Raw genomic sequence first — 20,307 nt, 5'->3', positions numbered from 1 at the left:
TCAGAGTGACCACACATGGCAGAGTTTCACCCCACCCAGAATCTCGGCCCACACCTTTGCCCTAGTCATTCTGTGTATTCATGCCAGACAGCTGAACACAGCTATGGGAAACCTTTGTGCACCCACAGTTGGGGCAAACCCCTCAAACCTTTCTGTAGCAATTGTATAGGCAGACCCCCTCAAACCTCTTAGTAGCAAGTGTATAGGCGGACCCCTGAAACTTTTCTGTTGCAAGAGTATAGGCGAATCCCTCAAACCTTTTATTAGCAAGTGTATAGCCGGACCCCTGAAACATTTCTGTAGCAAGTGTATAGGCGGACCCCACCAAACTTTTAGTAGCAAGTGTATAGGCGAACCCCTCAAACCTTTTAGTAGCAAGTGTATAGGTGGACCCCGCAAACCTCTTAGTAGCAAGTGTATAAGCGGACCCCTGAAACTTTTCTTTGCAAGAGTATAAGAGAATCCCTCAAACCTTTTAGTAGCAAGTGTATACACGGACCCCCAAACTTCTTAGCAGCAAGTGTACAGGCGAACCCCCCAAACCATTCTATAGCAAGTGTATAGGTGGACCTCCTAAACCTCTTAGTAGCAAGTGTATAGCCAGACCCCTGAAACTTTTCTGTTGTAAGAGTATAGATGGACCCCTGAAAATTTTCTGTTGCAAGAGTATAGGCCAGTGATGATGAACCTATGGCACGTGTGCCAGAGGCGGCACGCAGAGCCCTCCCTGATGGCACGTGCCACCTTCGGCCGCTCACCACGTTAGTGATTACTGGCAGGGGCCGCAGCTCCCTTGCCAGCGTTCACTCAGCAGCGCTGATCCCGGCGCACACAGTGTCGTCAATGTGCAGCCGGGATACCCCTCCCCTGCTGTCTCTCTTAGGTTCCACGGGAGCAGGGGGTTGAGGCGTCCTGAAGCACACTGTCATCACAGTGTGCACCCGGAATGGGCGCCAGCAGCAGCGCCGAGCAGAGTAGGAGGGGGTAAGTATATAGGTCTCGGTCTCACTATTACTACTGGGGCTGCTATGGGATGTCACCATTACTATTGGGGGCCGCTGTGGGGTGTCACCATTACTACTGGGGGCCACTGTGGGGTTTCACATTACTACTGGGGGCCGCTGTGGGGTGTCACCATTACTACTGGGGGCTGCTGTGGGGTGTCACTATTACTACTGGGGGCCGCTGTGGGGTGTCACTATTACTACTGGGGGCCGCTGTGGGGTGTCACCATTACTACTGGGGCTGCACTGGGGTGGGTCACTATTACCACTGGGGCCGCTCTGGGGGGTCACTATCACTGCTGGGATATGTTTACACGAGGTGAAAATGCTGCAGAATGTCCTCAGCGGAAATTACCATGGCAAATTCCACAGCATTTCCGCATCCAAAAGAAGTCAAAATCTGCACCTGGTCTATTTCCAAACGGCCCTGTTCTTTTAAGAACGATGGAGGTAAAAATCATATGTCGTCATAAGCCCCGCCCCCTGATGTGTTGCCACTTTGCAATAAATAAGTAGGCTTTAGGTTGCAGTTTGGGCACTCGATCTCTAAAAAGTTTGCCATCACTGGTATAGGCGAACCGCTCAGACCTTTTAGTAACAAGTGCACAGGCGGACCCCCAAAACCTCTTAGTAGCAAGTGTATATGCAGACCCCTGAAAAACTTTTCTGTTGCAAGAGTATAGCCGAACCCCTCAAACCTTTAAGCAGAAATTGTATAGGCGAACCCCTTCAACCTTTTAGTAGCAAGTGTATAGGCGACTTCCTCAAACCTTTTAGTAGCAAGTGTATAGACAGACCCCTCCAACCTTTTAGTAGCAAGTGTATAGGTGGACCCCCCAAACCTTTTAGTAGCAAATGTATGGATGGACCCCTGAAACCTTTCTGTTGCAAGAGTATAGCCGAACTCCTTAAACCTTTTAGTAGCAAGTGTATAGGCGGACCCCCCCAAACCTCTTAGTAGCAAGTGTATAGGCAGACCCCTCCAACCTTTTAGTAGCAAGTGTATAGGTGGACCCCCCAAACCTTTTAGTAGCAAATGTATGGATGGACCCCTGAAACCTTTCTGTTGCAAGAGTATAGCCGAACTCCTTAAACCTTTTAGTAGCAAGTGTATAGGCGGACCCCCCAAAACTCTTAGTAGCAAGGGTATAGGCGGACCCCTGAAACCTTTCTGTTGCAAGAGTATAGCCGAACCCCTCAAACCTTTTAGTAGCAAGTGTATAGGCGGACCCCTGAAACTTTTCTGTTGCAAGTGTATAGCCAAACCCATCAAACCTTTTAGTAGCAAGTGTATAGGCAGACCCCCCAAACCTCTTAGTAGTAAGTGTATAGGCAGACCCCCCCAAACCGCTTCGTAGCAAATGCATAGGCAGACCCCTGAAACATTTCTGTTGCAAATGTATAGGCAAATCCCAGAAACATTTCTGTAACAAGAGTATAGGTGAACCCTGAAAATTTTCTGTTGCAAGTGTACAGGTGAACCCCTCAAAGCTCTTAGTAGCAAGTGTATAGGCGAACCCCTGATTTTTATTTTTTTTTGCAAGAGTATAGACGAACCCCTCAAACCTTTTATTAGCAAGTGTATAGCCGGACCCCTGAAACTTTTCTGTTGCAAGAGTATAGGCGAATCCCTCAAACCTTTTATTAGCAAGTGTATAGCCGGACCCCTGAAACATTTCTGTAGCAAGTGTATAGGCGGACCCCACCAAACTTTTAGTAGCAAGTGTATAGGCGAACCCCTCAAACCTTTTAGTAGCAAGTGTATAGGTGGACCCCGCAAACCTCTTAGTAGCAAGTGTATAAGCGGACCCCTGAAACTTTTCTGTTGCAAGAGTATAAGAGAATCCCTCAAACCTTTTAGTAGCAAGTGTATACACGGACCCCCAAACTTCTTAGCAGCAAGTGTACAGGCGAACCCCCCAAACCATTCTATAGCAAGTGTATAGGTGGACCTCCTAAACCTCTTAGTAGCAAGTGTATAGCCAGACCCCTGAAACTTTTCTGTTGTAAGAGTATAGATGGACCCCTGAAAATTTTCTGTTGCAAGAGTATAGGCCAGTGATGATGAACCTATGGCACGTGTGCCAGAGGCGGCACGCAGAGCCCTCCCTGATGGCACGTGCCACCTTCGGCCGCTCACCACGTTAGTGATTACTGGCAGGGGCCGCAGCTCCCTTGCCAGCGTTCACTCAGCAGCGCTGATCCCGGCGCACACAGTGTCGTCAATGTGCAGCCGGGATACCCCTCCCCTGCTGTCTCTCTTAGGTTCCACGGGAGCAGGGGGTTGAGGCGTCCTGAAGCACACTGTCATCACAGTGTGCACCCGGAATGGGCGCCAGCAGCAGCGCCGAGCAGAGTAGGAGGGGGTAAGTATATAGGTCTCGGTCTCACTATTACTACTGGGGCTGCTATGGGATGTCACCATTACTATTGGGGGCCGCTGTGGGGTGTCACCATTACTACTGGGGGCCACTGTGGGGTTTCACATTACTACTGGGGGCCGCTGTGGGGTGTCACCATTACTACTGGGGGCTGCTGTGGGGTGTCACTATTACTACTGGGGGCCGCTGTGGGGTGTCACTATTACTACTGGGGGCCGCTGTGGGGTGTCACCATTACTACTGGGGCTGCACTGGGGTGGGTCACTATTACCACTGGGGCCGATCTGGGGGGTCACTATCACTGCTGGGATATGTTTACACGAGGTGAAAATGCTGCAGAATGTCCTCAGCGGAAATTACCATGGCAAATTCCACAGCATTTCCGCATCCAAAAGAAGTCAAAATCTGCACCTGGTCTATTTCCAAACGGCCCTGTTCTTTTAAGAACGATGGAGGTAAAAATCATATGTCGTCATAAGCCCCGCCCCCTGATGTGTTGCCACTTTGCAATGAATAAGTAGGCTTTAGGTTGCAGTTTGGGCACTCGATCTCTAAAAAGTTTGCCATCACTGGTATAGGCGAACCGCTCAGACCTTTTAGTAACAAGTGCACAGGCGGACCCCCAAAACCTCTTAGTAGCAAGTGTATATGCAGACCCCTGAAAAACTTTTCTGTTGCAAGAGTATAGCCGAACCCCTCAAACCTTTAAGCAGAAATTGTATAGGCGAACCCCTTCAACCTTTTAGTAGCAAGTGTATAGGCGACTCCCTCAAACCTCTTAGTAGCAAGTGTATAGGCAGACCCCTCCAACCTTTTAGTAGCAAGTGTATAGGTGGACCCCCCAAACCTTTTAGTAGCAAATGTATGGATGGACCCCTGAAACCTTTCTGTTGCAAGAGTATAGCCGAACTCCTTAAACCTTTTAGTAGCAAGTGTATAGGCGGACCCCCCCAAACCTCTTAGTAGCAAGTGTATAGGCAGACCCCTCCAACCTTTTAGTAGCAAGTGTATAGGAGAACCCACCAAACCTTTTAGTAGCAAGTGTTTAGGCGAACCCCTCAAACCTCTTAGTAGCAAATGTATAGACGGACCCCTGAAACTTTTCTGTTGCAAATGTATAGGTAAACCCCAGAAACATATCTGTAGCAAAAGTATAGGTGAAGTCCTGAAAATTTTCTGTTGCAAGAGTACAGGTGAACCCCTTAAACCTTTCTGTAGCAAGTGTACAGGCAGACCCCCCAAACCTCTTAGTAGCAAGTGTATAGGCCGACCCCTGAAACTTTTCTGTTGCAAGAGTATAGCCGGACCCCTCAAACCTTTTTGTAGCAAGTGCATAGGCGGACCCTTCTAACCTTTTAGTAGCAAGTGTATAGGCGAAACCATCAAACCTTTCTGTAGCAAGTGTATAGGTGGACCCCCCAAACTTCTTAGTAGCAAGTAAATAGGCGGACCCCTGAAACTTTTCTGTTGCAAGAGTATAGGAGAACCCCTCAAACCTTTTAGTAGCAAGTGTATAGGTGGACCACCCAAACCTTTTAGCAGCAAGTGTATGGGTGGACCCCCGAAAATTTTCTCTTGCAAGAGTATAGGCGAACCCGTCAAACCTTTTAGTAGCAAGTGCATAGGCAGACCCCCAAAACCTCTTAGTAGCAAGTGTATAGGCGGACCCCCCAAACCTCTTAGTAGCAAGTGTATAGGCGGACCCCTGAAACTTTTCTTTTGCAAGTGTACAGGCGAACCCCTCAAACATTGGTGTACCATGAGTATCAGCGAACACCTGAAAAAATTTGTTTGCCAAGAGTATAGGCGAGGGTAAGAAAAATTTGTTGGGTAAGAGTATAGGCGAGGGCCTGAAAAATCGGTGTACCAAGAGTACAAGTGTACCCCTGAAAAATTGCTTAACCCTGAAAGCAGGTAAAAGCCATAAACATTTTTTTTTTAATGTAGCTGTCGCTTTATTTGCAACAGAGCCTGGAGACAGCCCTCCGACAACATTTGTTTTAACCCCCGTAAAATTGGCGTTTCAGCACAATGACATGCTGTTTTAGGAGGAGGAGGAAGTTCCGAAAGGGATAGACCAAGTTACTTCTTCCTTTTTTGGGGGTTAGAGAGAGGATGCATATTTCTCCTGTTGCAGCTAAAAGAATCTTTAGGTTCCACTGCTTTCCACCGGTGGAGAAGAGAAGTCTGGAGAAATCCAGCCTTTGTTCATCTTTATGAGTGTAAGCATGTCGGCGCTGGCAGTTGATACCCCAGCTGCACTAAACACCCTCTCTGACAAGACGCTAGCGGCAGGGCAGGCCAGCACCTCCAAGGTGTACAGTGCAAGTTTGTGCCACATGTCCAGCTTTGACACCCAATAGTTGTATAGAGCAGAGGGATCATGGAGGATGGTGGTATGATCGGCTATGTACTCCCTCATCATCTTTTTACATTGCTCCCTCCGACTCAGCCTTGACTGGGGAGTGGTGACACAGTCTTGCTGGGGAGACATAAAACTGGCAAAGGCCTTGGAGAGTGTTCCCCTGCCTGTGCTGGACATGCTGCCTGATCCCCGCGCTTCCCCTGCCACTTGGCCCTCGGAACTGCGTCTTCTGCCACTAGCGCTGTCAGATGGAAACTTTAGCATCACTTTTTCCACCAGGGCCCTGTGGTATTGCATCACTCTCGTACCCCTTTCCTCTTCGGGAATGAAAATGGAAAGGTTCTCCTTATAACGTGGGTCTAGAAGGGTGTACACCCAGTAATCCATGTTTGGCCAGAATGCGTCTAACGCGAGGGTCACGGGAAAGGCAGCCTAACATGAAGTCAGCCATGTGTGCCAGGGTACCAGTACGCAACACATCGCTCTCCTCACTAGCCCATACGTGCTGAACAGATGAGAGGCAAGCAGCATGGGTACCCTCTGCAGTGTGGCCAGCAGGCTCTTACCCCTCCTCCTTCTCCTCCTCCCCCTCCTCCTCCAAACCGCACTGAAATATAGACATGAGGGTGGTCTGGCTATTAAGCGACATACTGTCATCCCCGTCTCCTGTTCCAACCACAAAGCGTTGGCCTTTATGCTTAGCAGCAAACTTCTCAGAAGGCAAAGCAGTGGGATGGTAACGCTAATGATGGTAACGTGGAATGAGGAAAATCCTGGGCGCTCCGGGCCGAGCAGCGTTTCCCAGAAAGCGGAAGGAGCAGGCCAGTTTCCCCTGATAGAGCCGACGTCGGTAAAGTAAGGACTCGCAAAACGTCACAACGAGCACCTTGTCGGGGCCAATGGGAAAGAGCTGTGGTCTTTGACACATTTTCTCAAAGTGCTGAGGAGTGGGGACGCACTCAGTCAATGCACCACAGCCTTCCCCCACCGCTGCCTCCCTTGGGGCAGAGCGACTGAGTCCCCCTCTTCCCTGCCAAGTCCCCACTCTGCTTGTCTGGCCGTGGGGCCAATGTGTGGCCATTTCAAGCCTGGGCTCCCCCTCCGAGAAGTCGGGCAAGGCTGAGGTGGGCGCCTGCCCATATCTGCCATGTGACCCCTTGTGAGCCCCTCTCCCACGCAATCGGTGCGAAGATGAGGCGACCGCTCCAAGCCTGGGCATCCCCACTGAGAAGCAGGGCAAGGTGGATGTGGGCGCCTGCCCGTCTCCGCCGTGTGACCCCCATGTGAGCCCCTCTCGCACGCAGTGGTGCGACGATGAGGTGACCGCCGCAAGCCCAGACACAAGCTCTGAGAAGCCGGGCAAGGTAGAGGCGGTGGCCCTCGCCCACCTCTGCCATGTGAGCCCCTGCGAGCCCCTCTCCCACACTGCGGTGCAAGGATGAGGCGGCCGCCCCAAGCCTAGACACCCCCTTCGAGAAGCTGGGCAAAGTAGAGGCGGGGGCCTGCCCGTCTCCACCGTCTGACTCTCTGTGATCCCCTCTCCCATGCAGTGGTGTGAGAATGAGGTGACTGCCCCAAGCCTGGGCACCCCCTCCGAGAAGCTGGGCAAGGTAGAGGCGGGGGCCCTCGCCTGCCTCTGCTAACCTTTTCTCGTGGGTTAGCTTAGCACGGCACGTCACAGCGCAAGAAGAACGTGTTCTCTCTCTCCTCCCAGAAAACGCTCTGAGAGGGCAGAGCATCATACAGCACTAATCTTGTGCATAATTCTCAAAACACATGCCATCTATGGCTGTGATATGACTATCACAGCCATCCATGTCTCCATGGACCAATCACAAGGGTCCCTGGTAGTTTCTATTTACAAAATATGGATTTGGCAGCTTTCTATATTTCCAGGTGCACTAAAACTTTTTGCTTTGGGGTGCAGGGGAGGGGCAGGGGGTTCAGGGGAGGGGCAGGGGGTTCAGGGGAGGGGCAGGGGGTTTAGGAGAGAGCCAGCTTGGGAGGCCGTCAAAAGGCATATTGGCGGTCGTTAAGGGGTGTATTTTTCAAAATAGGGTCATTTGTGTCGGTATCTATCATTCTGACACCTCTGAGCGTTTGCAAACTTGGCTTCGTGCAGGAAAACAAAATATTCCTCAAAATTTTAATAATGAATGTTAAATCTGTATGTCTCTAAGGGTGACTACCCACTAGCATTTTTTTCCCGCTGTTAATTCACTGCGTTTTTGTTTTTTTTCAAATATCAATGGGACTTTCTAATGTTAAAATGGTAACGCAGCAAAAACGTCAACTGCATTGAGATTTTAACATTACAAAGTCCCATTGACATCTGGAAAAAAAAACAACGCAGCGAATTCGCGAGTGGAAAAACGCTAGTGGATATTCACCTTTAAATGCTAAAAAAAAAAATAAACTAAAGTTTTGTAAATGCGCTTCCAGAATAAAGTTAAACACATGGAGTATATATCTTATCAAAAATCTGGACAGTATGTTTGCACATATTTGAGATATTGCAATTAAAAAAAAAAGACAATTTTTCCCCAATTTTCCCAATTGTGTTGCTTTTAACAAATGTACACAAGTTATATCAGTCTATTTTTACGACCAAAGTGAAGCACAATATGTGGCGAAAAAGTAATGTCAGAATCACTTGGAGATGCAAAACCTTTACGGAGTTATTCTATGTTACAGTTACACATGTTAGGTTTCCAAAAATTTGCCTGGTTATTAAGGTACAAGTAGGCTTGGTTACCAAGGGGTTAAATTAAAGGTGCCCACACACCTTCAACAGCTGTTGGCTGAATGATCATTGTGTCCCTCAGCTCTGTTGGGCTTGGCTGGGTGTTTACATCTTTAGGGGGGATAGGTCACAGCCATACAAACTTTCTTCAAGAGAACAAAAGGATCAAGCATTAAAATAAAAAAATCTTGCTATTTGTATAGCACCAACGTATTCTGCAGCACTTTCAGGTAATTATTTATTTATTTTACAGACCCCAGAAGGATGGAAGGCTGAGTCAACCTTGAGCCAGCCACCTGAACCACACAAGGATTGAACTTGCAACCTTCTAATTGTAGGTGAGAGCTTACACTCTGCACCACACAAGGCTCAGACATCAAGGTCCCTGATACTTTTTTTCTCCAAACTCATCTGTCAGAGGAAGTTGAGGAGCCCGCATAGAAATTAGAGATTTGTCTGGCCCAGCTGTAATAGGTGGATTGGATGACTAAACACTAATGTGTATGAGAGCCTTTACTGTGTACAATTACTACTATCACGGAGTATGTACATCGTACATATATCTCTGCCAACAGCTTGTGAATAAAGTGAATGTTAGGAGAGGGAGAACATCATTAGCAGTGCAATATAATGGCAGTAGGTACACAACGCCGGCGTATGTGCCAACGATCAACTATTCACAGTACAGTTGGGCATACATATCAGTTATACCATAAGATGTTTATGGGCACTCGCATTTTGCACTTACCATGTGACTGTACTTATGGAGATAATTTATCTCTGCAGATTGACAGTTCCTGGTGAGGTGTAGATCATGTAGAGCCTGAGCCAATATGTACACAGCTTTATAGACTCGGTCGGAGAGACCAGGGTCTTGGAAGTTATAAAAGTCTGTGACCCTTTCTGTCCCAGTACAGTTATGAAGAGATTTATTGTATGCAAACTGATGTAATTCATTCATTCGGGGATGTCTTGATAGACAGTGGACATTTACCAGCCAAATATGAACCAGTAACATGTCTTCTGGATGATTTACAGTCTGGAAACTTTCATAGAAGCTGCTCATATCTGGAAGAGGCAGCCGAGAAGGTTCAATAGCCAAACTCCCATTTAATGCTTCTTTGTGATGTTCTATAAGAGCTGCCATTAAAGCAAATGGAGGACCGAAGACCAGAGTCTTATCCCGCAACACAATTCGTAATGCGTGTAACCAATCTGCAAGGTATACAGAATACGTCCCACAGAGTATGATAACCTGGGCTGATGACTTGCTGATGATCTCCATGTTTTTTCTTTCTATCTCATGTATAGCATTTAAGCTCACACGCTTTACTTTTATGGTGTAGGCCACACAGATTTCATTCATGGTCAGATATTGTGTCAAAATCCGAATCTCCTCATTACCGCTGTCATCGTCTGAAGATACAATCCCAACCCATGTCCATCTAAAGAACTTCATTATCTTGGATAACACCAAACAACTGATCTGGGCACTTTGACTGGTCCTGTAAAAAGTTGGGTAGCGATGTCGATCATTTAAAACAGAACTTGTTGCCCCATAACTGATCTATAAAGAGTAATGATATAAAACAAGTATTAATGCCAAATAAACAGCCTAGAATCTAATGGAAAACCAAAAGAAATAGAAATGATTGCTGGTATGAAATAGCAGCCTAGCCCACACATAGGGCAGAACCTCCGCTCTTGGACTCTAACTGCAGATGGAAGAAACAGTAAATGAAGTCCATACATTTCTGCACTGATTATAAAATGTGGTCGGGTTGTATCTAAGTTACAATTATAGCCAGACACAATGGGGAACATTTTCTGCAAGGGCCGTTTGCACAAAAATGTCGTGACTTTTAAGCCTTCTGCGTCAGCCCTGCAACCTTCTTTGAAAAGTGGGTGCAGCTTGTTTGGAGGGTGTACCATGAAACTTATGAATAATTTATCCCAGACACTGGCCTAAGTTATGCCAGAAATGTGGGCCTGTTGGGAACAGGCATACATTTCTGTCGAGGCACACAGAGGATGGGAGTATGCACTGAGTGCCTAAAGAAGCATGTGTTTCATGTATTCAGCGCACCGTCCGCACGAGAAACTGTAACAGGGCCCCATAACTATAATGCTTTATTTATAGTATTGGGCTTTCTATATTGCCTTATGGCCCCCTAATGCTCCTTGGCCGAGGTGCAACTGCATCCCCTATAGTTATGCCCCTGCCTATAGTCCACCATCAGGGCTACAGGTCACGTCTCATCTTTTATTATTTTTAAATCATATTTATCTAGATCCTGGACACAGGGCATACGTTAAGGAGTTGAGACGACAAGATGCTGGCTTGTCACGGCGGCACTTACCACGCTCCCTTCCAGAGGACTGCATGTAGCCACAGCCAGGGCACTCCTGGGCTTCTTCCGGACACTCCTTGGAAAGGGATGCCCAATAAACATAGCGAACAGTGATTGAGGTGTTGTCATGGGTGACACTACTTTTCCGTTACACACTGGAATGACCTTTGGCAGAGAATAAATGAGCCACAGACAGATATAATGTACCTCAGGTCCATGGGAACAGTCAGGGCTTGGCGAAACTTTACTTGAAATGAACTTCCATCAGTACAAGGCAAAAAAAAATATTCCAAGTGCAAGCATTAAGACAGACTTGAGTAGAAGTACCTCCACACAGCGATCCCAGACTTCAGAACACCTGTGTGTTAACAATTGAAGATGTGTACCTCCACCCAGTGGTCCCAGACTTCAGGACGCTCAGGTGTGAACAATTGAAGAAGAGTAGCTCTACGTGGTGATCCCAGACTTTAGGAGGCTCATGTAGGAAGTTCAGAAATAACTAGAGTACCTCTGCACTGGGCCTTGGACAATTAGTCTCATGTTCAGCTCATGCTTTCTCTCTCTTTGGGGATCACTCCTCTAGCATTCATGGTCCTTTCACAATGGGAAACCTCTCCTCCTCTTCCATCTTCACCACATTAGGGTTAAAGGTACCCCCATGTTGCTCTGTGCTTTCCTCTCCTAGACTAGGAAGATGAACCCTGAATGGAACTAACTTTCCCGCTCTCAATCACACACATTTATAATCTCAGACACACCATGTGACAGGACATAAATTGCTACTTTTAAGGGACAGTCATATCCCAGTCTCATGCAAACAGTTAACCCATCACGTGCTGCAGCTGTGCAATACACATAGCACGATGACTTGACAGTTTTTGCACAGTTCATCAACATTAGACATAGCAAATATGATATTCATGGAGGGGGCAGGAAAGCATATGCTGTGCCACTACACAAGAACTTAAGCTTCATACAGCCAGGTGTTATGCTTCCATCCACTATTTAGCTTAGCTAACGTGGTCCTAGCCCTCTAGGTCCAGGAACAGCCTTAGCTGCGTAACCTGGTTGTTCTAAGCTAGCCTAGAAATGATTTTAGGGTGCGAGTACTCCTCAAAGGGACTTAGTTTTTGTGGTTATACTAACTACAAGGTGAAGGTTGATATAGAGCAGACATTGAGAAATGGGGGTCTAACATAGATAGTTTATTATCCCACCTCTCCCTCAGAGATTAATTTGAAAACCCAGTTATTTCTTCCTCTTTACTTCCTAACCGAGTCTCTGTATGACTATATTATTAGCCGAAGGTTGAGAAAACTCTCACTATTTAACTGCCTATTAGGACCGAGTATTCAGACAACCCCTTAGTTTGGGTCCTGTTACATATAGATCCTATAGTTGATTCCTCCCAAAATCTGGGAAGTTTTCATTGCCTTTTTCTCTATTGAGAGAATAGGTTCTGTAGGTTCCTGATGAGCTGTTGTTGTGGTGAAACACGTCAAACCATGAACCAACGTGTACTAAATAGAGATGAGCGAGCACCAAAATGCTCGAGTGCTCATTACTCGAGTCGAACTTCCCGCGATGCTCGAGGGTTCGTTTCGAGTAACGAACCCCATTAAAGTCAATGGGCGACTCGAGCATTTTTGTATATCGCCGATGCTCACTAAGGTTTTCATTTGTGAAAATCTGGGAAATTCACGAAAGTGATGGGAACGACACAAAAACAGATAGGGCAGGCAAGGGGCTACATGTTGGGCTGCATCTCAAGTTCCCAGGTCCCACTATTAAGCCACAATAGCGACAAGAGTGCCCCCCGCCCCCCCCCCCGCATTGTCAGCATAAAGATCGTTCTCCTCTGCCACAGCTGAATGAGCTGCCTCTGATTGGTCACAGCCTCACCAATCAGAGGCAGCTCTTACTCACACCCATTCATGAATTCATGAATGGGTGAGTGAGTGCTGCCTCTGATTGACAGCTGAGAGCTGCCCCTGATTGGTCCCTGCGCTGAGCCAATCAGAGGCAGCACTCACCCATTCATGAATTCATGAATGGGTGTGAGTGAGAGCTGCCTCTGATTGGTGAGGCTGTGACCAATCAGAGGCAGCTCATTCAGCAGGCAGGGATTTTAAATCCCCGGCTGCTGAATACTACACAGAGCAGTTCAGGAGAACTGCCGGCCGGATGCGGCTGAACTCCGGCTGCAGTGGAAAGGTGAGTATACATTTTTTTTTTTTTTTTTTTACACATTTTAGGATGATTTTCAGGTAAGGGCTTATATTTTTAAGCCCTTCCCAAAAATTCATCCTGAGATCGCCCGCAGCCCATTGCTTTCCAGAGCATCTCGAGCACCCTAATACTCGAACGAGCATCAAGCTCGGACGAGTATGCTCGCTCATCTCTAGTACTAAACCATGAATGAATTCACTCTGTAAAGTAAAAATCATTCTAGGTTACATTTGAAAATCACAAATCAACTTACTGTTTAATCCAAGGATCATATTTTAGATCTGTGTTGAATGAATGAAGGCAGTAAGACAATCCTGGCCCTGTCATTCTCAGTGTACTAACCTTACATTGTAACCCATTTACTGGTTGGCATGCCTTAAACCACATCTCTTTCCTTTTACCAATATTTGCTTTATGGGTCATTGTGTTCTGTATACTTTATAGGGATTCCTTCATCTTGGATACCAACAGGGGTTTGTCTATGTAGATTTATGTAATGTGTATGTCTCAAAGTTTACAGCCCTGCACTTTCCAAACTTCATGTGTGGGTACTACTCAGCTTCTGTATGTGTTTTCAGCCTGAATTTTTTAATAGTTTGACTACAATTTAGTTTTAAATATGTCTATTCTGCGATGGGCTGTAGCTGCAAATAAGATTTGCACAATATTGAGAAATGCTGGGCCATTTATCCTTGAAAATGTTTTACAGGTTATCATTATTTCTGGGATGCCTTGTGTGAGCATCCCTCTTCAGTTGATGTCCCAGCATCTCTATAACATTAAGGCCAGGATTGACTTTGCCATTCTAAAACATTTTTTTTTTTACCACCATTGTTTATGTTATCACTTGTGTACTTTGGATCCTTGCCTTGTTGCATCACCCTTCAGTTTGATCATTGTTTCCTCTGTGATCACATGCCAAAGCCACCAAAACCATGAAACCCCTCCATCATAGCCCTAAATCATGATACTTTCTCCACTGTAGCCCCAAACTATAGTAGAAAGTGAGGTCCACAGCAGTTTAAGTTGATGCATAAAAACGTATTTTATTCCTCCATGTAGATCGCCGCAATCTACATGGAGGACTAAAATACAAAGATTTTATGCATCAACTTATGCTGCTGTGGACCTCACTTTCTACTATATGTTGTTTATGTGGAACTGAGATCTGGGATGCCGATTCCGTGGCATTGCATGGGATTTTGGTCCTGCCTTTGTGGATGTTGAGTGAGTGCTGCCTGAAAAAACCTTTTGCTTCTATCATAGCCCCAAACCATGATGCTCCTTCCACTATTTGCTCCAAACCATGATCCGCCTTCCACAAGGCTCCACTGTTGGATGAGGTTTTGGTGTTGGTGTTGAGTGCTCTCTTTTCCTTCAAATATAACATTGTGCATTTGTACAAAAAGGTCCACTTTTGTTTCATCTTCCCAAATCGATGTAACTTTTTATCAAGTCTTAATAATGATTGGGAATAGGAAACCAAACCAGAAAAACAGCAGCTGTCTGTGGATGGTTTCCTGCCTTGGTTTTCTATTCCCAATTATTGTTAAGACTTGTGAAAAAGTCCCGTTAATTTGAAGGAATGCCACCCTCCTATAGGTGGCGCTGCAGAGGTATTTTTCCATATTCCTTATTTGGAAAATGGCATACTCAGTATAGACGTCATGGGTATCCTTATAATAACAAGGTATCACTGAAAGGATAATCAAACTACTAACGACCACTTGTCTGTGAGTATGTATATGGGTAGGGGTGTGGGAATGCAGGAATTGCACTTGAGCAGATGGGTTTTATTTCACAGTCTTATCTAACACAGACAACCTCCTCTTCATCATACACTAATCTATTACATGGACGACCTCCTCCTCCTGAAATACTAATCTATTACACAGACCTCCTGCTCCTCCGATATCTTACACAGACAACCTCCTCCTCTGCTCCAACTACCACACAGCTTCCCACTAGCACTGAGCCACTAAGTACCACACAGAAATGAGCCCAGCACCCACTCTTATGAAAGCTGTCTGAAAGGAAGTCTGTGTTACCCATAGGCACCATTCACAGTGCAGCTTTCATTTTACCTCAGCGGTATAAGAAATAGCCATTGGCAACAAAAATTACAGGAGAAGTCAGTGAGTATAAAAATAAATACACGGGTAACGCCGGGTAATCAGCTAGTAGGTGATAAACCATCAGATGTCGTATCAATAGTTTGTGTTAAATGTCATATAGTTTAAGCTTTGGTTGTATTGTTGTTATTAGGCCAAGATCAATAGACCTTACAAGCATCCGTTGTGGTACCCATCTAGTGACGTGATGAGCGGTAAACTCTTTTTATAACATCCATTAATTGACTCGTCTTTTGTAACAACCATTATTTGACCCTACGCATGTTTCAACCAAACTATCAGCGGTCCTATATCGGAAAGCACCAGTTTCTTTTTTGGTTCATTGATCCTTGGTACCTCATATCCTACTAGGAGTGGCCGTTCAGTGACAGTAATGTGGATGTAACAATTATAATACTAGCATAAAATGGATACGTAGAACTCAAATCTGATGTAAATGATGGAACAGGGAATCACCCAGCAGCTCGAAATATATGAGGAATACTAAAAAGTGCTAAGATCGGGTGTAGGAATGCGGGGGTTAGACCTAGAAGTTCATTGCATTTTGTGCTTATGGTTATAAATGTTACGTCCACATATAGGACCCCTGATGATACCATTAACGTGGTTGCAATGTGCGTAGTGTCAAACAACGGTTGTTATAAAAAGAGTTTATCGCTCATCACGTCACTAGATGGGTACCACAACGGATGCGTGTAAGGTCTATTGATAGTGGCCTAAGAACAACAATACAACCAAAGCTTAAACTTTAGGACATTTAACACAAACTATTGATACGGCATCTGATGGTTCATCACCGATGAGGTCGCATTCGCATGGTGGCATTTGCCAATAAACAGTGTGCTCTCACCTCCACGATCAATCATTATGATGCCAAGGGCCTGTGTCTGCAACACACATGATTTAATAAATGAAGGATCGCGGTGTGTATTACACAAATTATCACATTTTGTGCTTGGAAACCCATTAGAGGCCATTTTTGTATACGCCTATGGGGATAACCAACTACAAAAGGAGATCCAGCCATTTCATGGTGCGTTCCCCCCGTCCTCCCTTCTTTTGTGTCGTTTTTGGTTTTGTGTTTTTGGGTTTATGCTTTGCTTCATATTAATGTCATCACTGTTAGCTATGAGCAGTTCCTGATTTTTAATTCTAAGTATTAAAAGTCATATTTTATCATTATCCTTTCAGTGATACCGACCTATGCAGCTAAGATCCGAGTCTCAATGATCAATGAGAACCAGAAACATGTTTTTCTGACAGAGCTAAGGACATGAGGATGCCACCTACCTGTGAGTACCGGTATATGGCCAGTATTTGAGCCATGGACACCGTAGATACTGAACCCAGGTCTCCAATAAATCCGACTACATTCCTCTGCTCTCTACAACAATAATTGGGGACGGTCCTTCCGGGTCCTGATAAAATCTGTAGGACACTTCTCACAGATTTCTTGCTTTCGGAGCACGAGTCATATACATGATATCCCAGAGAGATGTTGGGTAGAATTGTCTGATCTCGGTTAATTTCCTCAATAGCGAAACGGAAAGTCAGAAGATACCTGTAGTACTGAGGCACGGGTCTGTGGAGATGAGATAAAGTGGTAGGAGATGAATGGAGGTCGTGTTGGCGACCATCTGATCAGTAAGTATTAACCCTACTGATATTTTTACCATTTTGATATTTTTATGTTCTATTGTGGAAAAACCTTCATGACAACTATGGATTCTAGATTTTCAGGAAATCAGATGGCTAAGGTTGTGTAGTTTTTATGGTGTGTAAAGATACACTGTGTGATGAAATGTTGCAGAAGGTTAGTCGCTGCATGTATTTTTAAGAATACTCCGCCATGTTTTAACGTATGATGTTCATGAAACTGTAATAGACGGAAGAACTCATACCCTTTTGTTTTATGCCATGTTGCCTGAGGGAATTCTTGAAGTTTCTGTACTGATTGTTTGTATCACGTTGGCAATTATCTGTTTTTGTTGGCTTTGCTATAACATCACCAAAAGTTCCCTGAGAGGCAAAGTGTGGTCTCCCCTGAACCCTCCGAAGTAATCTGTGTGATTGCTGGAAGATGCTGTAAAACTGTTCCAGGACAAGGAAGACTGTGTGTCCTCCTATAAAGTACTGTGTGATATAGTGTCCTGTATACTTCGTGAAGAATAGTGAGCATATGAAGATGGGGGCAGAACAGTCTAAAACTTATCTTACCCCTATCGAGATAATAAGAGAGAGGGCGGGGGAGGATATCAGTACACAAGCCTATAAAATATACAGACAAATAGGACTTAAAAAGGCGGGAACTTTCAATTATGAATTTTGGTCCCAATTTAAAAATAAAAATATTAAAATGCTACGTGACTTAAAGCTAGAAAAAGGTATCGAGGCCATAATAGACTTATCTAGGAAAGCCCAAGACGAACACTGGGACACGGAGGCCAGGGAAGGCATAGTTGTTCATTGTCCTCTGGCCCCTCCACCAACCCCGTCAATTCCTACGGGTCTTTATCCAAACCTTGCAGAAGAGCTTCCACCTGCCTACCCAACTCCCGCATCTTCTACGGCTCCCCCAGCACCGGACAATAATCCTTTCAGGGGTCCAGCTTGGGATTGTCCCAGATGCAGGCAGCAGAATCCCTGCTATCTGGAAGATTGTCTTGCTTGTGGGGGCCCCAGACCCCATGGACAATGTGTCCCCGGCAATAGGCCCCCTTCTAATGTTACCCACCAAATGTTCCCTGTAACCTCCACCACTACCACGGGAAAAGGGGTCACGGCTAACGTAGATGTTACTACGGCCGAAGAAGGAGCTGCAGGGGGAGCGCCCCCCCTTCCTTTACACAGACTGAACAGACTAAAACTGTCTCGTCATGGCGTCCCTGGTCAGTCACGGACCAAATGGCCTTATGCCAACAGTTACCAGACCCAGAGACTGAACCAGCAGCCTTCCGTAGAAAAATAGAAGTAATACAGAAAAATTACAATGCCGCATGGACAGACATGGACTGTCTGACTAAATGTCCCGATGGGTTATATGCTAACATTTCCACCCATTGTAAACTGGACGGGCCGCCACGGGATACACGCACCCTTGACAGCGGCAGAGTATTCTTAGACCACTTAAGTCCCTGGCTAGAAAAACAATCAAGAGACAGACAGGTAGCCTTAACCACCTGTAAGAAAGAGAAAAATGAGACTATTGATTGTTATTATGGGCGGCTAGAACAGTGTACCAGAGACATGAATCTACAAAATTGTCCTGATAACATACATGACACCTTGTTCACGGAAGCTTTTATGCAAGGCATAAAAAAGAGCCTGGCCAACAAAATCAAAGCTTTACAAGAAAGCGGTGGGCTTCGCCATGGATGATAAACGATCCGGTGGTGTGGCTGTTAAAAATTATACCATGGATGGTGACCGAGTACGCATAAGTGACCAGCCCCAACAGAGAGAGACCCGTAAATGCTTCAATTGCAGGAAACCCGGTCACCTGGCACGCAACTGTAGAGTCCCTAAACGCCCGCGAAATCAGCAGCCGCCCGTCGCCACACGCCAGCCACCAGACATGCCACCACCTCCGCCAGCCCCAGGAGGTTATGTAAATTATCAATTAAGGTCCGGCAATCCTGCCCCCATAGCCCTTATGGCAGCGGCTGAATGTGGAATACAGGTTTTTCAACCTCTAACTTTAGCGGGGGAGGAGGTGCTCTTTTTGATAGACGCTGGGGCTACTAAGTCTTGTATAAGTAGAAAGAAAGTTCAGGACCTTCAGCTACCATTATCTGACACTATACATGTGGCATTTGGTATTTCTGGCGATCCCACCCCGATGAGAGAGACGGAGACTGTGGAAGTCTGCTTTCAAGGGTCACGAGTCCTCACTCGCTTCCTGGTGTCACCTGCTGGGGATTGCATCATAGGAACCGATGTGATGGGACCCCTGGGGTGCTGCATACAGCTTCACCCTTCGGGTGAGGCTCATGTCAGCACCACTACGGCCGACCACCAGGTATTCTGTCTCATGGCAGCAGACTTGGTCACTCCGCCTCCTTCTTTTGCTGTCTATATGTTAACCCCAGAAGATGCACAGGTTCTTTCAGCAGTTCCAGAGACTCTATGGGCAAGGGGGAAGATGGACTTGGGGCATCTCCAAGTACCCCCGGTCATGGTGTACCTCAAAGATGGGGAAAAAGCCCCCATGATTCGCCAGTATCCTCTTGCCATGGCACAAGAAGACGCAATAGCCTCCACCGTCACAGAGTTATGTGCCTTGAATGCTTTAAAATCTTGTGTCTCCTCCGCTAACACGCCACTCTTCCCAGTGAAAAAGAAAGGAAAGAAGGGCGAGCCCGACACCTACTGTATGGTTCACGATTTAAGAGAAATTAACAAAGTAACTGTTTTAGAAACACCGTTGGTTTCCAACCCACATACTTTGTTGTCAACCGTACCTTCTGGAACTTGCTGGTATACAGTGGTGGATTTAGTAAACGCCTTCTTTTCAGTTCTATTGCACCCTGACTGTCAGTATTTGTTTGCATTTACATTCCGAGGGAAACAGTATTGTTGGACCGTCCTACCGCAAGGGACGCAAAATAGCCCCAATCAGATGTATGATGTTAGTGCTTGATGCTTGGGCCGCCCCGCCTGGAGTGGTCCTCCTACAGTATGTTGATGACTTACTGCTCTGTGCACCGGACAGGTCTATATGCATAGATGCTTCCCTAAGCCTTCTTTGTTTCCTTGCAGACAGCGGGTGTAAAGCCAGTAAAGACAAATTGCAGTTTTGCAAATCTCATGTTGTGTTTCTTGGTCACTGCCTAGGTTCTGGTACAAAACACCTCACGCCAGAACGTACCAAGGTGGTGGAGGACATGCCACTCCCTACCTCACATGCTCAGTTGCAGACATTTCTGGAGTTAGTTTCATATTGTCGGCCGTGGATTCGCTCTGCCTCCATGACCATGCAGCCTCTGTATGACTGCCTGGGTTCCAAGCCATTTGCTTTGACCCCGGAAACCGAGTCAGCTTTCCGTCAGCTGAAAATACAGATTACCAGTGCTCCGGCACTGGGCCTGCCAGACTATAACAAA

The 20,307-nt window shown here is 46.2% G+C and overlaps 1 protein-coding gene across 1 annotated transcript in view; it reads right to left on the bottom strand.

Moving 5' to 3' along the window:
* The window catches only part of LOC136580280 (vomeronasal type-2 receptor 26-like), a gene marked incomplete at its 5' end in the record, with an annotated part of 53,082 nt that overhangs the window by 22,722 nt on the left and 10,053 nt on the right, over positions 1-20,307 (bottom strand). The window contains 2 exons of the mRNA XM_066580723.1: positions 9,242-10,060; positions 16,496-16,774. Of these exons, the coding sequence (XP_066436820.1) occupies positions 9,242-10,060; positions 16,496-16,774 (1,098 nt within the window). The remainder of the gene's footprint in view (positions 1-9,241; positions 10,061-16,495; positions 16,775-20,307) is intronic.

This window comes from Eleutherodactylus coqui, chromosome 1 (assembly GCF_035609145.1).
Source record: "Eleutherodactylus coqui strain aEleCoq1 chromosome 1, aEleCoq1.hap1, whole genome shotgun sequence".
Classification (NCBI taxonomy): Eukaryota; Metazoa; Chordata; class Amphibia; order Anura; family Eleutherodactylidae; genus Eleutherodactylus; species Eleutherodactylus coqui.
Note: the sequence above shows the minus strand (reverse complement) of the source record. Positions and strands in the feature narration are given on the sequence as shown.